The 21,692-nt window shown below is 34.1% G+C and overlaps 1 protein-coding gene across 7 annotated transcripts in view; it reads left to right on the top strand.

The window, feature by feature from the left end:
* LOC117204944 (fasciclin-1) overlaps positions 1-21,692 on the top strand; it is a 373,763-nt gene that overhangs the window by 319,565 nt on the left and 32,506 nt on the right. For 5 of the 7 annotated variants that reach the window (XM_033442870.1, XM_033442871.1, XM_033442875.1 and 2 more), the window contains exon 8: positions 13,496-13,504. The exons of the other annotated variants lie outside the window; for them this stretch is intronic. In XM_033442870.1, coding sequence (XP_033298761.1) covers positions 13,496-13,504 — 9 coding nt within the window. The remainder of the gene's footprint in view (positions 1-13,495; positions 13,505-21,692) is intronic. 7 annotated transcript variants of the gene reach the window in all.

Consider the following 21,692-nt stretch of genomic DNA (forward strand, 5'->3'; position numbering starts at 1 on the left):
TTTGTTCTTATTTTAGAAGAAGCTTTATAGTATACCTATTGTTAATTCATCAGCGTAGACATAGGCTCTGGCTGATATACATAGGTTCATTAATTAATTATAAACCTAGACTCTGACCTGGTTCCTAATTTATAGCAAGATATATCTTACAGACATTGATAGACAGACAGGCATAAATTGACAGCATCATGGCATTAGCATGAACTTGAACTAAATTATACACATATTGAAAAATCAAATCAAAATTATACGTAGTTCAGGTTTAGACAAAATAAATTGCCATTTTCTTCAAAGGATTAATTATGTAATTCATTGCAACTGTGTCAACTAATTTGAATTTATAATCTCTGCTAATTCTATAAAAATATGATAAATATGTTTATGAAATATAAAATTCTATTACGAGAATTGAACACAGAATATAACAAGAATAAAATTGCAAAATACAGATGGAAGAAATGAGCTTATACGATATATAATGCGTTATTCGACATTATTATATTCGGATCATATTTTTTTTTGGTTTCAGTAATCCTCGTTTTAATTTTGTAGACCAAAGGACAAGTTGAATTAGCTTACTTTATGAATACCAAAGATTACAAGTTAAATGAATCTCGTGGCTCTTAATTATGTAGCCATTGTAATTACATCGGAAGCAAGTTTTTGCTTTGATTTTCTTGCTGGATCCGGTGTTACAGAACCTGTTCACAGTCTTTTGAATTTAAATTACACAGCACTTGTCGCAGTATCTCTGACGAGTGCCAAAGATCCGACTGCTAAAGCGATAATTGACGTTTCAGCTTAACTTGTTATTTCCATCGTAATATTATCGATTTCTGCGTTTTCCTTAATAGAGGAATTACGTTAATCTTCCTGTTTACGTTTTACAAGTCCAGCGAGAGAAATAAATGTTTTTATACGGCAGCTTTTTTCGCTTCATTCTTACAATGTTGCATTTATATCGCGATATAATGCAGTTTATTCCATTGGAAATATAATTTTCGATCTGCGCAGATAAATAAAAGATACGAAAGTAAATACGTATTAAACGGACTCTCGAGGATACTTTAAAAAATACTCATGGCGAAACCCTTTCGAGCTTAAGCCTGCTAAAATTCCCGATGCATTCGATGTGTTCACTTCTACGTGATCGATGCATCGAGTATCGAACAATATTAAATTGTACCGGCAGCGTATTTCACTAATTCGTTTATTCACTCTTTTGCTGTATTGGAAATGGATCATCGTAAGGAACGATAACGTTCTCCGTTCAAAAAGATATAAAAGGTACGCGGAATTCTATTCCCGTATCCCAATCAGGACGTTGTGCCGGTTTGCTACCATTTTTAAATCCATTATAATCTACGCGTACGTTGTGACAAATTGCCATCGACAAAAGGTGAAATGAAAAAATTCCTTTCGTACGAAAATGATGACACCAGAAATTCCTTTATGGACGATATTTTTCCGTCTATCGATACTCTCTATGTATAATACATAAAAGTTGAACGCATAAAAGTCGGATATGTACACGCGGGATAAAGAAAACATTGATCCAGTTCCATTTTCACAGTTTCGAAACCAATACGAATCACTTGTCACACGATCGTTCATCTCGCGTATTTTATCGATAGAAATCAACACGATCCTCATCGTCATCTCCATCCGAAAAAAAAAACTGTCACCCGTGATCGTAACGCACGTCATGTACGATATCATTATATATATACATATATGAATGTGTTTATATAATTGTCTGTGTATGTATAGATATATATGTATATGTATATATATGTATATATATATATCTGTATACACAAACGTTTTACACAGGACAGCAAAATGGAATGTTCACGAGACAGCTGTCATCACATGCGATATATCGATTGTTCTTCAGCAATGATCCTCGGCACGTCTCGCCTACTGTCTGCACCAGATCCTCCCTGGACCGGACGTTGGATCAAAGGAGTTCTCTCGTCGAGACCTCGAAGGCTTTTTCTACGACACACATATGTCCATATATTTCACGATTTTTCTTTGATCCAATTACGGTCCACTCTTTGTGTTGTGTATTTGTGCCCTCGTGTCCTTCTGAAACGACGCCGCGGATTCTTACGTAGGAACATAAAGGAAGAATTTCTTTCTAACGAAGAAATCAAGAGAAAACAAAAAGATAGAAGAATCCGTAAACGCAAATTCTTCCTTTTTCAAGAGAAACATTTCTTTTGACGTGACAAATATATTTTTCGAGTTCGCGTTCGTTTCAGGAGGTGACGTACTAATCACTTACTTTCAGGTTCGCTCGAAAATCAGCATTGAGACAAGCAGAAATACTTTCGAACGAGAAAGTATAAGTAAAATATGAAAGACAACCAAAACACACAGTAACGATTTGGTGTGTAGGGGAGCACAGAAAACCCGTGTTCTGCCGTCACTGCACCGCCTCGTGTGTTTCACTTGCAGATCTCTCTCGCCTCTGCTCGCAGTATTCACCCTGTTTCTGTTAGATTTTTCACGTCCCCCTTCAAATCACCCCTTTTTCTCTATACTCTACAGTATCTTGGAATGTGCTCTCTCGCCTTTCGTTCACGCATCTTTGAACGAGAGACACGTTTCGACATATGTGCGCCGACACGATTATACATTTACGAGGGTGACTGCAGAATGTACGGAAACACGAATGGAAAGTCGTCCGTAGCTCATAGGAAGTTTCAAGAATAATCTCACGTCAAATTACTCGGTGGGATTTATACGAAATTATTCGAGACACATATGTGGTGTTGGATTCACAAGTATGCGTTGCGACCACCAAGGGAATCGTATGAAAATAATTTTCTTGGCTGTTTTTGGTTGGAATTATTTTGGTAGAAAATTTCATCACGATAGCTCGAACATTTGTTTGTTTCACTGCAGTTACAATAGTGTTTTGTTTTATTAGTGGTTACGAAATTGAAATTTAATGAATGGGAGGATATAGCTCAATCTATATAACATAAAAGTAAAAAATAATAGAAACTCATCGTGTTTTTAAGTTCTACATTAAATGTTTCAAATAATTTTAATTGTTTAAATTGCACAAAATTGGTACAAAAGTCTGATAGAACAAACGTGTATGATTAAGAATATTTTGCAAAATATTTTTTAACTATCTTCGTTTTTCATGTATATTGAGGCATAATAGACTTATCGTACAGATACGCAGAATATTTTTTATATTATTGCAGTGTTGTTTTCTTTTTTCAATTTTCCGAATTTTGAATTTTCGTTTATTATTCCGCTCAAATGGAAATATAATCGATTTTAATTTTCAAGATTCACCATATACTAAATACTGTTTCTCGTTTAACAACAACAGTTATTTATAGTGAACGAAGCTTTTTATTGTTCTTTTAAGCATGACAAACTTCGATCAGTCAACAATGTTCTTTACTTCGATAAATAAATATGCAGTTACGTAACAAAGCCGAAAAATCGATTACCCCTTGATTTTTTTCAAACTGATATTGCGCAGTTTTTGACAAAATTAATTTTTGTACCAAGGGAAAATTGCAACACCACACGTTTTTTGCATTATTCGTTGCAAAGTTAACAGGATCCTCACTTTTTGAAATATTTAATACGATGTGGTTATTTTCCGTTCGTTTATTAATTTTCAATTTATTAAATTCCTCAAATATTGAAACTTTTAATTCTCAACAGTGTTGGGAATTATTCGAATTTTCTATTTTTCTTTTTTTCTTGTTTTCAAAGTTACAACACATACTATAAATCAAACGTGTATTTGTCCAAAATAATTCTAACATTCTCTATGTTCAATCAATTTTCTATTTGTATATGAAAAATAATATTGGAAACCTAATCCAAATCGTTTTAGAGATTTTTAGGCTTTTCAATTTTCATAAATTTCTTATTTTAATTCTCAAATTATTGAAATACTTTATAAAAGTACGATTTTGTTTTACCAGAAACAAAAACCTTTATCATTAATTAAATTAATAAGTTATTAAAGCACAATGTTCCATATACACAACATGGAGCATGAAAATGTTAATTATCTACCAAACTAAATTTTGATTACAATTTAATAAGATGGCATAATGGGTAACGCGGACAACATTCCTTCGTGTATCCGTGCATAGAACGAGAACTCTACCTTAGATACCTAATAACACGATTACATTACACTTGTATATAGATACATACTAATTTCCCATACACATACTCACCGACTCGAGTCCATTCTCCACAGTCAGAAAATAAGTCGCCAAAGAAAACGAAAAAAGAGAAAGAACTACTTTTCCTTCAACTAGCTTTCCATTTTGAAGAGTTCACTTGTATCTTAACGAGTATCCCCTATTTAAGCAGCTTTTAGAATTTCCGAAACCGTTGAAATACCAAGGCTCTTTTTTAATTAAGAGACAGGAATCGAATGTCATCAATCGCTAAATTTTAAACACGCGAACCAAAATCGAAGAGCATATGTCAAAAAATGGGTCAAAGTGATGACTACTTTTTATTAATTTCTTAATTTCATTGCAAAAATATGATTAATATTCAATTCTCAAAAACCAAATGATTTACTTCCATAATTTTATTTGTCGCAAGAAGAGGGCACAAATGATGGAATATTCTAAGGTAAATCTAAAAGACAGTGTTTGCCATCAGCGTAGTGTCTTGAACAGCTCAAATGTCATCAAAAACTCAAAATCCTTAAAAATATGAAAAGAACCAAAAAATGTTATCAATCGGTAAATTTCGAATAAAGTGGTGCATTGCAATGATCTAACCGCTCTGGCACAAGTCAGGTAAATGGTTGCAGAAACGTTTGCAGGGAATATGATTTCGTCTGTGGCTACGTATAAAATGCTGCATTATTAATTTCACGCTGACCAAAATTTACAGTCGACGATAAATTATTAATCGACCTGGAAGAGGAGTGGCAAGCACAGCCCTCGCACATTGTGATTCACACAAAGCCGCCGCGGAATTTCGACTGATTTATTGCGGAAAAGTTCGCGACTGCGAATTCACGTCTTTCTAGGTTCGGTAAAAAATTAGATAGATTGGCAAGTGATTTGTTATAATTTCTTTTCAACCATTTCGTTTCTTCTAAGCGGCAAATGTTCAGTTTGAGTTCAAAAGAACGTGCTAGGCATTTTGACGGCAACGAAATTGTATTTGAAAAGAAAAATTAATATTCGGACTACTGACTAAGATTAGAATAAAATATTTTTGTCATAGAGATTGAAATAGACAGTATAGGAAAACATAAAAAATGCAAGAACAGTGAGCTATTATCCAATTCGCTTCCAACTTTATCCAAGATTTTCATGGTGATTAATATTTAAAATATCGATTTACTTTTATTCTTCGCGATATTAATTCACGGAATAGATAACTTTTTCTACAATGGAAGAACTATAAATGGCAAGCCAACATGGCATAAATTTTATCTAACAAGCCTAAATAGAAATATAGTAAGTATGATAAAAGATTAATTAATTTGTGTATTTCGTTTTTTTATACTCTTAATTACTATATAAATATAATGAATAATAATAATCGACGTCAAAATTTATAAAATGCAAACACTATTAAATATACGGATGTTTAACAAAATTCCAACATCTTTTTCTAAAAAATTTTCTGCAAAAAAGGAACGTCTAACAGAGATATTCCACTTATTATATTCCATTATATTATAAATATTTCAATTACTATCCTCACAATGGATCACCACTTTATATAAGTAATTACCAGAGATTTAAAGATCAATTTATACGTCTACTGGGAGTTTTCAATAATGCAAGCAAAATCAAGAAAGTCACTTCGGTTTCTAACGATCGGAAGTAAATTCCGATCCGATCTGGATTTCACGTTTATTTTCTTTTCATATTAAAATTATTTTCATGCAAAATTCAAGGTTCAAAAAGTCCCGTCGACCAACGACGATCGTTCTCGTTCACGAACCTTACACAAACAATTCTGTGAGGTGTAAAAATAAAGCTTCGCGGCGGAATTTTTATCGAAACGGGAATAAACGGTCGATGAGCCGAGCTGAGGATACCTTTATCAAGATTGGAACTGTATAAATTAATTTTAGAGAAATAGGATTTTCCGCGTGGAAGAGAATCGGTAAACTTCCTTCAACTCAAAGAGTGATTCATGTATTTGCCTGTGGAAACAAATCGTTTAAAAAGTTTTACGCGAAACTTGATTAAAATTTATAAACGTAATTCTTTAAAGTCGATATAAATCATAATTCTTATGAAATGTAATCCAATAATTAAGTAGCTAATCTTTTCGTTTATTAATTTCCTATATGACTATAAATAAATTATATTTTGTCAAAAAAAAAAAAAAAGATAGACAGTCATCTATTATAGATGCTTTTAAGTAATAACAAATATTTTATAGAATATAACAAACAGTTTATTAAATGTGGAATTAATATTCGTTATATTGATTCTTCGAAATAAAGGTACTAGCCAATAAACGAAGAGAAATTATTCCTTTTGTCACGGCGACTTAAATAATTTTCAAAAATTGGAAAAGGAGGTCTTAATGTTCTAGCGATATAAATTTAGTCATTCAATAATTTATAAGAATTAAGATTTTTAAATAATTCACTTTAATTGGAAGTAAATTTTTTTCGAGGTAAAAAGAAGTTGACACCATCCGGGGAAGAAGAAAAAATTAATCTATTTAAAAAAAGATGAACAATTGATTTTTCTCAAGGAAGAAAACTATTATCTTTCATTTTATTTGGAACACGTTCCAACCGTATCTCTGTAAACGTTCCTACCATTCGAATAATATATTCAAAGTCTTCCGTGTCTATCGTTGACCATGATCAAATAACTTCGCCGGAGTCGATGACAGGCCTTCGACGAAATAAAATCTTTAAGCTTCTCGTCCCCAACGCGAGAAAGCGTAAGTCGAAGAAAAAAACCGTGGCTTGGTAGGATGAACAAAGTTTCACGAGGTCATGAAAAGTTTCTTACTTCTGAACGTGCAAAGACTACTGGCCTACGTGTTGTGCACCTTCGAGCTTTCCCACGTGAATTTTCTTGAGAGAAAGACAATTTTTCTTGCACGACTTCGAGGCTCGCTGGCTTGTGAGCCGATCGACAGGTTCTCGTAAGAGGAAAAGTTTAATGTTTGTAGTTTCCCCGAGACAAGACGCTAATCGAAAATTATGCAGAAGAATCGAGAGTTCTACATTCGCAATCAATTCCTTCAGCTACTTTCATGACCAGCTGGTATTGTTATAGGAAGTTAGAAGCTTCCTGCACGAGATTTCGATAATAAAATGATTCGAGTTGTTGGCAAGATTTTTGTTGATTATTGGTTAACTGTTTTGAGGCTGAGTATTTGTTTTTCGTTATATTAATTCGTTGCAATATAAGGGTATCACCTAATAAGGCGATGGACGAAGGAAAATTGTTGCTTAAGTAATTTATTAGAACTGAAAGTTTGTATGTCTTTGTAACATGACTGTACTCAATACTTCGTGAGAATTAATACATTTAATTTATTACAATTGAAAGTTTGAGTATTTTCAACTTCAGGAAATGGTACTACCTACAATGATACTAATGATACTACTACTACCCATTATGACAGAAAATCCTGCAGTATCTACGAATCTCTATTCACAGTTCTTGTATTTTTATTTCCTATCTGTTACTGCCCATTCTTACATATAATTCCATAATATTTCATTAGAGTAGAAAAAGACAAAATTAGACGAGAAGGAATTCTAGTTATATTACAGCGCATATAGAATTCTATCGTAATTGTGAGAGAAGGTTCGAAAACTCGATTAGAATTAAAGAGGAAATACTTCGTCCTTATCCTCTGTGGTGAACTTCCATTGAAGTCCCACTATTCTCGCATTAATGGATTAATTTATTTGGATAGATGGATTCTTAGCTGGCGTTACGAGCGTCGGAAGCAGGCGTTCGCGTGTTTCTGCCAGAAAGAGAGATGAACCGATATAAATGGCGTCGGCGGAAAAAGCAATAACGCGTTTCGACCTTTCAATTAAAAGACGGAGGCAGAACGCAAATTGCCGACCTTGCGGTCCGACGGCCTTTTAAATTTCCCCACTGCCATTTAAAACCCTGCTTAAACCGTTACCTTATCCCAGTGGAACCATCTGGCGAAATAATTAAAGGAGGATCGCATAAACCGCGCATTATGCTGCGACTTCGTTGCCTCTGTGCTTCGGTTTCTTGCTCGTTCATTCGTTTCTGTCGGTTGCAACGCGTGCATTCGACTATCTAATAAAAACAATTTCACGGAACCATGCGATTCTGTTATTACGACTTGTAATTTTTCAAACGTTTATTCCTGTCCCCACGACCGAAACCAGACCTCTCCGACATTTTTTCGCGAAATTTAGGTTACGGAGCATGAAATTACTGTTTCTTGCGAAATTCTAGAACGAAAATGGAATTAACAGTATAAAGATGGAAGATAATAAATAATTCAATGTTAAACGAAACGTGCAGTAAGATGAATAGCTATTTTAATTATAAAATGTGGATTATTTTTAAGTAGCTTTTTGAAACCAGCAAAAATGAATTATTGAGTCAATCTGTAAGTAACACTGAGTTAAAAATTATATAATTAATAATGAAAGTCAAAAGTCATTAAGCTCTCGCCGATAATTAATTGGATTAAACAACAATTTTCATATGAACTTTCCAAAGCTCCATTTAGTTATTAATTGCAATCAGAATAGATCCGACTTTCATCTAAATACTCACTCAGTGTTAAAAACAATTTATCCACAAATCAAAAATCTCGCCTATATCGTGTTGATTATTTTTTAGTTATTTAGTAATCAAGTACCTATTTCTGATTTTCAGAGCCATTAACATTTACAAACGTTGCGATCCTTATTCAATCCTAAAAAAAAATAATTGTAAAATTTCCAAAAATTGGTAAAGTTAGAAATCATTTCTCCCAAAGAAATATTGCTACATAAAAGAATTTAGGATAAAAACCTGTACGTACTTGCATAAAATAAACACGTAAAAATTATTTTTTGCATGAAAGTATTTCTCTGTACAAAGATAAAAAAAAAGCATTCTTCTACAGAAAAATAAATCACCCGTAGAGAGGTGTATATGTAAGTATATACATATATAACGTAAGAGTCGAATGAATATATTTCCTCGCGCGAGGAGAATAATTCCAAGTTATCGACAACCATCCAAAGTTCTCGATCGAAAGCAAACTCGCTCGATCGGTTCGCAAACTTGCCAAGATATTCTTTAATGGCGCGAAAGGAGATTTTCTTCGTAGAACGGCAGCCAGCCGTCGCTGTCTTCGACACCTCACGTGCATGAATTTGCAATCGCGTGTGCACTGATAACGTGCGATTCACTGAATCGTCCGTGATTACGAAGAAACTGGGACGCACACCTGACGCTGTTCCCCGATTACTCGACGAACGACTTTTACCCCGTGAATAATAACGATTCGACTCGAGACCACGAACGTGCTCGAAATGTAATCTCTCCTTTGACCCGAGCAGACGGAACACGTTTCATGCTTCCTGTCCCTTCCAAATGGATAACGCCATTCTCTTCAAACGCATTTTCACGAAATATTTGAAAACTATTCGTACAAGTAATTCATTGACTGATTCTTTTCACATGTGATGCTAATTATCAATTGTAATTAAATCGACTTATATAATTTCGACACTATAATGTATCATCGTTTGTGTAATTAATGGATAACGACGGTAGTAAATAAATTTCCTTCCGTAAGCTTTCTTGTCAGTTGGATTTTGAAGTAATTATTCATTGGAGATCGTGCATTGTATCAGGTAATTGAAGAAGTTCTTTTTCGGTGGAAGCTTCATTTTTATGACGCGTAATAAAAGAATACTTAATGATAAGATGGAATAATGCAATAGAATAGAAGTAGAATGGAATAATATTAAAATAATAATACGATAATAATAATAGTATTTTGTTTATAATAGTGATAAGAGTAATTTAATTCGTGATTGTTAAGTCATGATTTCGGGAGATGAGTAATCTCTTCGATATTACTTCAACATTGTTTCTGAATTTTTAACTCGGCGGATAATCGAATCACACAGAAGCCAAATGACAACAACAGATGGACAACACTATTTTCTGAAAATGTTACTATTCTGCAAGTAGAAAAATACATGACTAGTATTTAATTTTTCAAAAATCAAATGATTAATCTCGATGGATTTGTTTAGTTTGATTTTTAAATGGCTCAATTATCTGGACTTAAAAGAGACAATAACTAAATAGAGATTAACATCAGAAGAATAACGACAATATATGAGAAGTTTCCATCTAAAAGCTTGAATTTCGTCACGGATTATACATTTAATAAGTAAGAAAAGCACTTATGCGTAAATGTAACTACTTTCGTAAGCAAAGTGATTTTTTGCTACATTTTTTTTTTATATCCTTCTTTCTTCTCATAAAAAGAATAACAGAATTTTCTTAGTTACCTGATGCGTACATTATTAGCTTTGTTATATATTTTGCTGATTCTTGAAGTTCGCAAATAATCGGATTTTTAGGTATCCAGAACGATGTCACATAGTAGAGAAAATGTTTTTGTTTTGTTATGGAAACAAGATGTTGGTTCGTTGAGAAAATGTAGAAAAGGGATTTGCTTCGCTAGGTAGGAAAGTCGTATTCGATGAAATCACGTACGAAATCGAATTACATCGACACACAATGAAATGTGTATCTTGCTTGCAACTGCATTCTCACATCTCCTTCATTTTCGACGGAAACGACTGAATTGCATTATCAAAGAAATGGTAATACTACCGAAGAAGATCGACGTTTCGTGATTCACATTTCCAGCTCGTAAAAAACCGTCGTTCCAGCGGACATTTGTATTTCGAACATTGAACTGAAAATATGAAGAATAAAAGGACGAGAAAAATTCCATCCTAACTCCACATTTCATTGTTATTACTTCATTGGAATATCGACGAATTTTATATTAATTCATAATATTGATGATACTATGAAGAATAAATTTCATTGGAAAATCAGTTTCAAGTTTGAAGTGGAATATCATTAATCGTTCAACCATTTGGCAGCGAACAAAATTTTTCTTCAAACCTGCTTTGAATTTTGACATTGTTTTGACAACACAATATAATTTTATTCGATAAAATTTTGACGCTTACATAATATTTTTCGAATATGAAATACCCAAATTTTAGACATTGTAAAAAATTTAATAAATTGTTGCAATACAGTCCTTATGCATCTTAGCTTCTGTATTTATATTTTTTGCTATGTAAAATAAAAGTACCATTTTATCTCGTTCTCTATTAAACATGTAAAAAGATATTATTTCGATGATGACATGAAATTGTTCTTTTGATTGATTCCTATTGTCTCACGTTACAACCTGGAACGCTGAGTAATCTCATTAAATCTCAACAAAGTCATTGTACATGATATAGATATAGCTATTTATGACGAATATTGCATATTTCCACGGATGAAAATACAGGAATATATTTTTCCGAAATCGAATTCTCCCCGTGATAAAGAATATCATCACAAAATTGGCAAGTACCGTTCGTCAGTCGATTTTACGTTTTTTCACTCCTGCATTACTTTCGTTCGCATAATGAGTGGATTCCATAGGTCACACACATTCTAATAAATATTCATCGATACTACAACTTTTTCGCCAGAAATTTTACATTTTGCACAGAGGTCCATCATATTTCCATATACTTCATTGTTACAGAATGATTATTCTACTAAAATATGTGAATTTGGAATTTTCAAACATCGAGGTAGTAGCTTCGCAATTAGTATGTAGAATTTATCAAACGAAAAATTATTTGCAAATTGCTCCGATGTGATTTGACGTGTTTTATAAAATATTAGGAGAAGATAATACATATCGTATAATTAATTATGATATGACATATATAAGTATATAAATAGACTTAAATAATCTCATATTATAAAAATTATAATTCAATTATATGTATATATATACGCATACATATATTCCCTTCATAGCAAAAGAATAAAATGTTTTCTGTTTTCATCAAATTACCATGGTAATCAAGCGAGCTCGATTATCGTGCGCAATTTATTCACTTACGCTTCTACACAGGTGCATCAGTATTTGTTTATGGCGTGTACGCCCGTGCAATTGACACATCAAATACATCCGTATGTCGTGTTCAGTAGGTGGAACCGTCGCCGGATATGACCGACACGTTGACATTTGCAAAATCATAGACGGTAATTAATTGTCAGTCCATCAGGCGAAACGAAAACGAGTCACCTGAACGTTTTGGTACATCAGATCCGTGAGAGAATGTTATGTTTGTCAAGCCCGACATGAACATGGCACCAGACGAGGTGAAATAACGATCGTCAAGAAGACAAAACATTTTAAACGAGCAGCCACGTTTTGCCGTAGCCACGGACGAAAAGAAAATATAATTAATTCATACAGCGTTCAACGGAGGGAAAGTTTGGAACTAAATAATTGCGATTGATAATTCGGCTTCTGTCTTTTCGCTCGCTATAATTCTTACGATGCCAGCATTCTCCCTTATTCTCGAATCCTTCGATTTTTATAATAAATTAAAACTCATAAATATCACATTGAAATCTTTATTAACGGCAATAAAATTTTAGATAAAGTGATATTTATGAATATTTCATTCTCATCGGTATAATTTTTTTATTTTTGATATCGTATTTAAACTATCAATTTATTCGCAATAAATTTTGGAATTTTAATCGGCGAGTCGGATATCAAAGTACGGAGAGAAATTATTTTTATAATCATCACTATTTAGCCGTAGATTATTATTTTGATCTACACAACGCCCATCACTGACTTATGTAAAATATCGTAAACAAGAACACAGTAGAAATAATTTCTCTCACTTCGTCATCACAGCCATATATGGCCAATGCGTCACGATGTTATGATATGGCAAGAATTTTTGCAGCACCTCGTAGCACACATTGGATCCATCGTGTGACAGAAAAAAAAAGGACACGAAGAGACTCTGCACCTCTGCCCCTTTTTGCTCCACGCAGAACCAACTTACTCTTGCAAACGCTTGAACCTATGCAGACAACGTTTTTCTGGCGTTCGCGCGTTCCTAGAGTTCGTTTATCCTGCTCTTTTTTCTGCGCAAAAAGATAAATCAAACGAAAAAACGAAGTGAAAAAAGAGTGGAATAAAAAGGACAGGCGAACGCATAACAGAGCAGCAAAAACGCGTGAACGTGAGAGAAACGTAATTCGAAGGAATTAAAACTGTCGAAGCGTCCAAGTTCTCCCTATCAGATGAACGAGCCGATCTTTTCTCATATCACAGCAGTGTCTCTTACAGCGAACAACCTAATTACAAGTTTACCTTTTTTCTGTTTTCTGTTCGCTTCTTATGTTACGGACCAACCATGGTTTCTGGTTTCTCTGTGCAGTCCTTCAAGGTAATTCGCCGCCAGCTTTTTCTCTAGTTTTTCTTCTTCCATTTCTTCTATCTCTTTCGCACTATCTTCACTTTCTTTCATTCACATATATTACATGTACATACGTTTATATATATATATATCTGTATATTTCATTCATTACACTACAATATATTATATCGCTGTACATGTGTCATATTCGCAGACATAATCAAACAACCTTCTTTCTATCTCTTCTTTCATTTTCACTGTTCTATTTCATTCTGTCTGCTCTTTCTTCATACCCTGTTCTACTATTTCATGCGCTTCCTACTAGCGAGTCGCAACATTTTTTCGCTCACCCTCGATCTATTCCATTTAGTGCATCCGCTTGCGTATGTGTACACTAAAACATCACGCCTCGCGATCGAGCGTGATTCATCGTCCGAGACAAAGAAATGGTTCCGTGGAATATCCCGATTCTATTGAAATTATTTTATCTCCCTATTTTTTAATATGACAACTTTGAACGAGAGATAAGGAAGGTTAGGTAAATAATAGATACCGTGGAATTAAAGATCTTTTTCATATGAAAAACTTTTGCATTTATGTACCTCCTTAAAATATCAAAATTACATTTGCGAATATATGGCTGTAATTTTTTGATACAATTTAATTCAGTTTGAACGATAATTTGTGATTTATAATTTTGTAGAGTTAAGGTAATAAATGGTAGAAGACGATATCTGTAGCGACTTTATTCAGTAACAAATTTCTTCTTAAGGCAAAAATATTCTAGCATAGATTTTTTTATGATGAAATAGGACAGTAAAGCTTCGATAAGAGAAATATATTTGCATAGTATAAGTAAAATATAGCTTTATTAATAATAATTAAGGTATTTTCTCAGAGCTATTACAGAAGACATTGATTACATTCTTGCATATTATTTTGATTTTTTTATGTTCTGCCAAAGATATTGTAAATTTTACATCACTTTTTTTGTTACAAAATACCCATTACGATATCTCGTATACTTACAATTAGTAAACATTTTTTCACTATCTCTGAGATATTTATATAAATTTTTTTCCCCTATGAAAACATCTCCCTAGAAATTCAGCAAGCCGGCCATATTTCTAGTGTGAACCACAAGTTTGCCATAGTTTGAAGTTGTTATATTAGTAAAATTCCATCATTCACTCGTTAAAACTTCCTTTTTATATCTCTCGTGATTAACATATCTAAGTCTCCAACTTAGACACAGAATTGCAGAATAAAAGACAACAGGATTCACCATGCCCATTATAGAACAGGTCAAACTCGACCAAACTTTATCGTATCTTTCCTATTCCCATCAATAGAGAAAGAATCATTTCTACGTCTCGACGACGAACGTTCCGTTAAAGGTGCTACAAATGGACATACGCGCCACGCCACAAAATACACAGAGAATCGATACGTTGGTCCTGTCTGATTTTCTTTCCTTTTTTTTTTTTTTTTTTTTAATGAAGTTCAGTATCATCACGCGACTCTTTAGCAGATAGCAAACGAGCCAAGAGGGATGGTCGAACGTCAAAGGACGAAAAGAATGGAATCGAATCGGACAGGACCCCTATGTGGTCGATCGTATCGATTTCCAGGCGCGTACGCGAAACACGGGCTACGCACGAGCGTGTGCTTATTTTGCATTTCATAGTCAGTGTTTTTATGCAAGCCATTGCCTGTCTTTTTCGCTTTCCGCAGCGCCACCATCGGCCTCGTTCTACACAATACACGGTGTGTCGTTCTTTTTTGCTCGCCACGCCCGCTAGAATCGCGCTTTTTTCGCTCCCTTTTTTTCCGCGTCGCCAGCGCCGATGCGATTTTTCCGGCCGCGTTTCTTTTTTCCTCCCTGGCCGCGTTCACCGTGCAAATCGGACCGTTCATAGTGTATTTCCCTTTTTTTTCCTTCTCCTTTTGATTTACTTCGTTCTCGTATCGCCTTTTATTTATTCGTTTGTCAATGGATCGTACTCTTGCATCAGTCAGTCCAGTTTCTTTGACTCGAATGATCCTTTTTGCTATTTCTTTTCTTTTTTTTCTAATTTGAGAAGTCGATTGTTTTTCTCGTACAATGAGGAGTAAAAATAAATTCGCTGACTAAAAGATCGTATTGTGTGTAGATTCTAATTAAGTTTGTTTATGTATACACGATTTAGGGAAAGGAGGATACTATATTTGTGTTTTAAATGTCAAATTTTCGTTTTCGTTTGATATCGGTAATTGCATTCTCCCGTGCGTTAGTATTCCAATTTAATTTTCGTTTGAGTTTGCTTATTTAACATTTCTATTAAAAGATACTCGAAGAATACTTTCAAACAAGTAATTTCTGTTCAAAAATTCACATATCGACGATCGATCATAGGGACATCCGGTATATCGAAAACTCGCGAAAGAAATATTCGCGGAAGAAAAAGTCTGTCGTGACGGAAGCAATTGGAGAGTGTACGGCATAGGTCACGAGCCACGAGAAACTTCTCGCGGGAACTTTCGTCTCGTTTCGATCGCCTAGCGAAACTAGTTCGCAGACCGGAAGGACTCTGCCATTCGCTGGAATTGCTCTCGGTTTCCCGCGGTCGTGCATCATTCGTTTCGGTAAAGAGTATCGCACGGCGGGCGTTGAAACGTGGAAAATCGTGGAAGCGAGTCGCGTGCACGTCCTCTATGCACCCCATGCACCGTTGCACACAAGCCTGCCTGATCCCTATCGCTCGAATCCGCTTCCGGAGCAATGTTTTCTCTTTCTTTTCGTCCCTTCACGCTTGTCCCTCTCGCATGATCGTTGTGCACGAGTTGTATGGTAGAATGCTTGCCATATTCGACGTTTGAAAAACAACCGTCGTTTACACCGATGTGTTGAAGTCAATGTATGGATGGTTCGTGTCTTACGTATAATATGTCTTGAAGCGAACGAAAATTTCCGGAAACGTATGAATGGTCAAATGTTCGCGTGCAAGATGATGTTGTCCGAGGAATATTGAAGTCTAATGATGTTTGAAGATATTTGCGTTTCGACTTTTATTCTTACATTGAAGATGAAAAGAGGGATTCAGTTTTGGAAAAAGTGAAACATAGGACACGAGCGAACAAATGTTTGCGAATGTTTGAAAATGTAAAACATCTGCGATAAATGTTTATTCATTCATTGGTTTAATACGTTTCCGGAAGATTTCGTAGAAATAAAAAATTTCGAGTGGAGGAACAGACGTCGAATAGTATAAAGCTGCTTTGCAGATACATTCGAGCGTGCTTTTTCTCGTTAATATTCGCTAACGCGACGGCTAATCCACCATGGCAAAAAGGAGAGCGGTTAATGCGACCGTAAATGCGTAACGATGGCTTGTGGATTTTTATGGAACAGTTTTGCTCGATTTATTCGTTGTTTCGTGCTTGTTCCGATGCATGACTGCCCGCTGCTCTATGCTGGTGCACACGTACGTACATACAATACATGCACACGATTGATGTTTTTGGCGAACTAGAGAACACAAAGTTGAGATTGTTACCTCGTCGGTGGATGAAGGAGGTCCACCTGTTATCTGCATCTTGCAAACTACTTTTAATGCAAAAAATCGTCAATTAATAAGTTATTTAATTACGTTTAAGATGAAGTCGAAGTGTTAGATTTGTTAAAGTATTTATATTGAAGCAGATAGAGCTGACGCTCTAATGAGTGTGTGTGTGTGAGTGTTTTTTTTTTTTAATGTATAAAAGGAATATCTATTCTCAATTATATAAGAATTCCTTGCAGCTTTCACTTCGTTGTAACTTTATAAAAATGAAAGTACGTTTCGTTTATAAAAGCACAGAGCTTTATCGGACATCTAGTAACTTTTCATTTATGTCGTCGTGGATATTTAGAAACAAGAGGAAGAACAGTGAAAAGGCGATAAATTTGAAAAAATTGTATATCGAATGTACAGACGAAGTCCATATTACGCAATTCAAGCGTGTTACAGTTACATGTGACAAATACATTGAATGGTCTGACACGCGACTGCAACATCCTTCGATAACCAACAGACGCGGATACACGTGATCCTACAGTCAATAAATTTCCATTTTTCTCTTCGTATTCGATATTGAATGAAAAGCTACCACTGATAGTGATTGTCTTCATCGATAGATATTGATATAACAAATAAAAGATATCGTTGACATATGATAAGATTTGTTGAGTTGAAACAATTTTATGCGCAAAATAAAAAAGAAGACATTAATTGAAATCTGGTTACCTTAGAGGAAGGAATAGGATAAGTAGGATAAAAATTTGTGAGTGCGCTTGCAAATACGATTTACAAGTACGATTTGTAAGTATTCATTCATTTAAATAATTTTTCCTCTTTGCAGGATAAAGCAAAATTTATCTATGAAAATGCTTACGATTAATTATTCATGATTGGATTGAAATAATTATGAGTAGAAATTGTTCTTAGCAACTTTATTATATTTTTCTGGATTTTTCTATGTCGTTCTTAAAACATCATAATTTAGGTAAATCTAAGATTGTCTGTATTACCCTTTTTCAAATTGCCGTATTAGGTAATTAGCACCTGGTAAATTAATATTCTTCTACTCGATATTCATTGTTATTCCTTGTTACAATTTTGTAAACGTGTTTTATCTGCGATTAATCTGAAGTATAACGAGATGCATTGAAACGATATATCTCATAAAATGAAATAAAGCAAAGAAACAGAAAATTAATCAAAAGATCTCCATTCAAAAGTAATTCAAAAAAATAATTGCAGCCATTCGAATGAAAATAAAGCTTACAATTAGTGGACGAATACTTACAGATATGGATACTTTCTCCTCTTACAATAAATTCTGGTAAACCTAGAAATTAATTAAGCCGTAAGAAGAAAAATAGCACTTTATTTATCTTGAAACTAATCCATTCGTAATCTAAATTAATTTTAGCGCACGTGTAGTTAAACAAATCGTTAAACAGAATAAAACTAGCGCAACCATCGTCGATAACACTCGATATTTCTCTAGGAAATCGTTGTAAGTAGTAGTAAAGCTTCGAATTTATCAATTTCAACAAAGGTAGGGAGTTTTCCCTCACGCGATAAACGCGCCAGGAAATGAAATGTAACGCGTTCACGGTTCGAATCTAGGGAAAAGAGATCGTCGTGAATATCGCCCTAAAATAGAGACAACGTTGCACAAACAAGACTCATAAATTTCAAGCTTCTTCAAGGAGAGAAAAGTACTTCATCAGGTGTAAATGCGGCCGTATTTCTTTTCGTAAAAATCTCACGCGGTCGGTGCTCTCTCAGAGAAAAGAAGACGAAAGTCGACGAGATACTATCTTGCCCGTGAAACATTTCAATATCGCGAGAATTCACGCGACACTGATGAAGCGTTATTTTTCACGAATTAAAATACAAATAGCTACGCGCGTGGTAACTGTAAGATAAGTTCAACGATAAAACATAACGTTTTTGCGCCAGTCGAGTGAAAGTGTTGTCTTTTTGTTTCGCTGTTTTGATGCATAGAAAACTGTGAAAACATATTTCGCATTTATTGACAGTCTGTAGCATGAATAATGTCCTTACATATCCGACGAATGATACAGTTGATAACATATTTGATTTAACTGAAAAAAGAAACGAGATAAAAGTATCGACTCCTTAGATAAAATGTGGATGATTTCATAAAAAGTAATTTTCTTTCTATTGAAACAGATTATTTTTTTCATGGAAAGATTATTATGTGGTAGTTACATTACTTTCATTTCCCCCGTTTTGCAGAAGTGAGTTTTATATCGATTAAGGTCATCGATAATTTTTTACACTAAATTGTGTATTGTTTGATGTCACAGATAACATGTGATGCTAGATTTATTTCAGAAGATATTTAATTGCAGTAATGTGTATGCATTCTGCTACTAAATTAATTACGGATTAATTAAAATTCCGATTTTCAATATTCAGTTTCAATATGATTACTCGTGAGAAATCAATATTATAATGAATAACAATAATGGATTATTGTATCTGATTATTCTGATAAAAAGAGGACATTGAAACATTTATTTGATTTATGATTTGGAAAATTTTTTATAGTTACTGTAGTAAAAATACTAATTATACAGACTTTTGGTAAATATATATTAAACAATTATTTAAAAGCTCCATCCAAGTAGTAGATAAAATCATTCAACGAAGTATTTCTTGTTGATCTATTAACAAAATTACAACACAAATAAATGAAAATAAAATGAACAATAAATACAAGAGATAAAAGACAATTAACCTTAAAATATAATATCTATGTAATTCCTAAATTAAACCAAATAAAGGATACATAAAATAAATAAATTTATAGAATACAAATAAACTTAACATATAGCATAAAAACTATAATATGATACTCAGACAATTAATTGCTTCATTAAAAAAAAGAAAAAAAGCAGGCAATAATATCTCGCGATTCGTCCTGTATATCGAGCAAAGTGAAGAATCCCAATAACCGTATACGAAACATGGAGAGCTTCATTTAAAAGTTATCCCGCGGCAATGGAAATTAATTCTGCAACGAATAGACCGATAAAACAACCGGTCGACGATCGTGTGCTGAAATTCACTATCCGCCAAATATTTCGCTGTTTGGACACGGTCCACGTTTACAATTAACAAGTGGAGTTCCGTATTTTCTGTTCTCGTTTACGTTTTACCTAACAGGTTTCACTGAATGGCAAAAGAAACACGAAAGAAAGTTGGCAAAAGAAAGACAAGTGTTCGGTGTTCTGTAATTCATACAATGAAAACGAAATTTGATCTAAAATAAATTCTACTTAGTTTTGTTGATAAAAAACGACTTTAATTTTAATTTAGCTTAATACGTAAGATAAAATAAAAGAAATTTGTAGAAAGAAAATGAATATTTTCATTAAAGTAAAAAGAAATTGGTAAAATCTGCAAACATATTATTCCATCGAGTTCGATATATCAATATACATAGGCGTTTCTATGTAGTACGACAAAGCGCGTATCTTTGAACGATGCAATCTGGACTCAAGCTGACAACGTCAAAGGTGAATCTAAGTACGTTGTCCGGTCAATGTACGCGACGAGCGTGTATTAAATGAAGCAAAGCTAAACAAAAGAGCGCATGCACACACGCTAGACGGGAAAAGGAAGAAACGGGGCACGGAGGAAAATCGTTCGCGGCAGAAGATAGAGAAGCGTTTTCAACGTGACGAAGCGGCGAGCTTTATTGCTTGCCGCGAAAAAGGGTAGCTTAAAAGCCTCGGGGAAAAAATCTCATTTCGATGCAGCCGTTCATTCTGCGGCCGTTAGCCGCTTCCTCGATACACCGAAAAAAAGTTCGTAGAAAAAAAAGGGAAGTATTTGGTAATCGTGCCGGACCCCGTGTATTCCCCACTTTATTCTTCTCTCTTTCTCTCTTTTACTCTCTGCAAAGAAGGATTTCCGTTCGATATGTTAATGATGAAAGAAAACAATTTGTCGGCTGAATTTTCTACTGAAAAGCTATTCATTCCGTATATCTCGTCGCTTTAATTGAAACGTTTTTGTAGCGAGAATTGAGGAAATTGAAAAGACTTTATCGGATTCTGTGTTGCAAGATACTAAATACTTGGAGATTATTTTACGAATTGATTGGTATGTCAAGCGTGAGGAATACATGGGTCTATGTTTACGCGGATAGAATGTAAATTTTGCTTTCGAAAGATTGAAGAAATTTTAATTCGTATGTACATTAGAAATTCTGAAGACATATTCTATGCATCATAATCGAAAACAAAAACAAACTGCAACTCCACCTATACTTCGACCGTAGCTTCTTTTCTTTGAAGATATTATAAGCGTCGAAAACATTAAAGAGAAACAGTAAAACGAATAGAAGAAGTTTCAGGTGCCAAGAAGTATATAAAATATTAATGAAGTGCAAATTTTATAGAATATAAAAAAGAAAAGATAAATATTACTGGAAGATGAAGGAAGAGTGAGATTTTAGAAACATTGCTTCATGATTCTAGTTTAGAACGAGTGTGTTAGATAGCGATGATGAGAATGTTGACAATTGGCCATTTTGTTCGATATTACTTTTTTGGTGATTTGGAAACAGCGCTCGAATGAATTATTAGCTATTGCCTGAAAAATGCACCGTGGTTCCTTGCAAGGAAGATTTGTTGGTGAAGGGAAACCTTTTAACA

This window comes from Bombus bifarius, unplaced genomic scaffold (assembly GCF_011952205.1).
Source record: "Bombus bifarius isolate JDL3187 unplaced genomic scaffold, Bbif_JDL3187 scf7180000007984, whole genome shotgun sequence".
Lineage (NCBI taxonomy): Eukaryota > Metazoa > Arthropoda > Insecta > Hymenoptera > Apidae > Bombus > Bombus bifarius.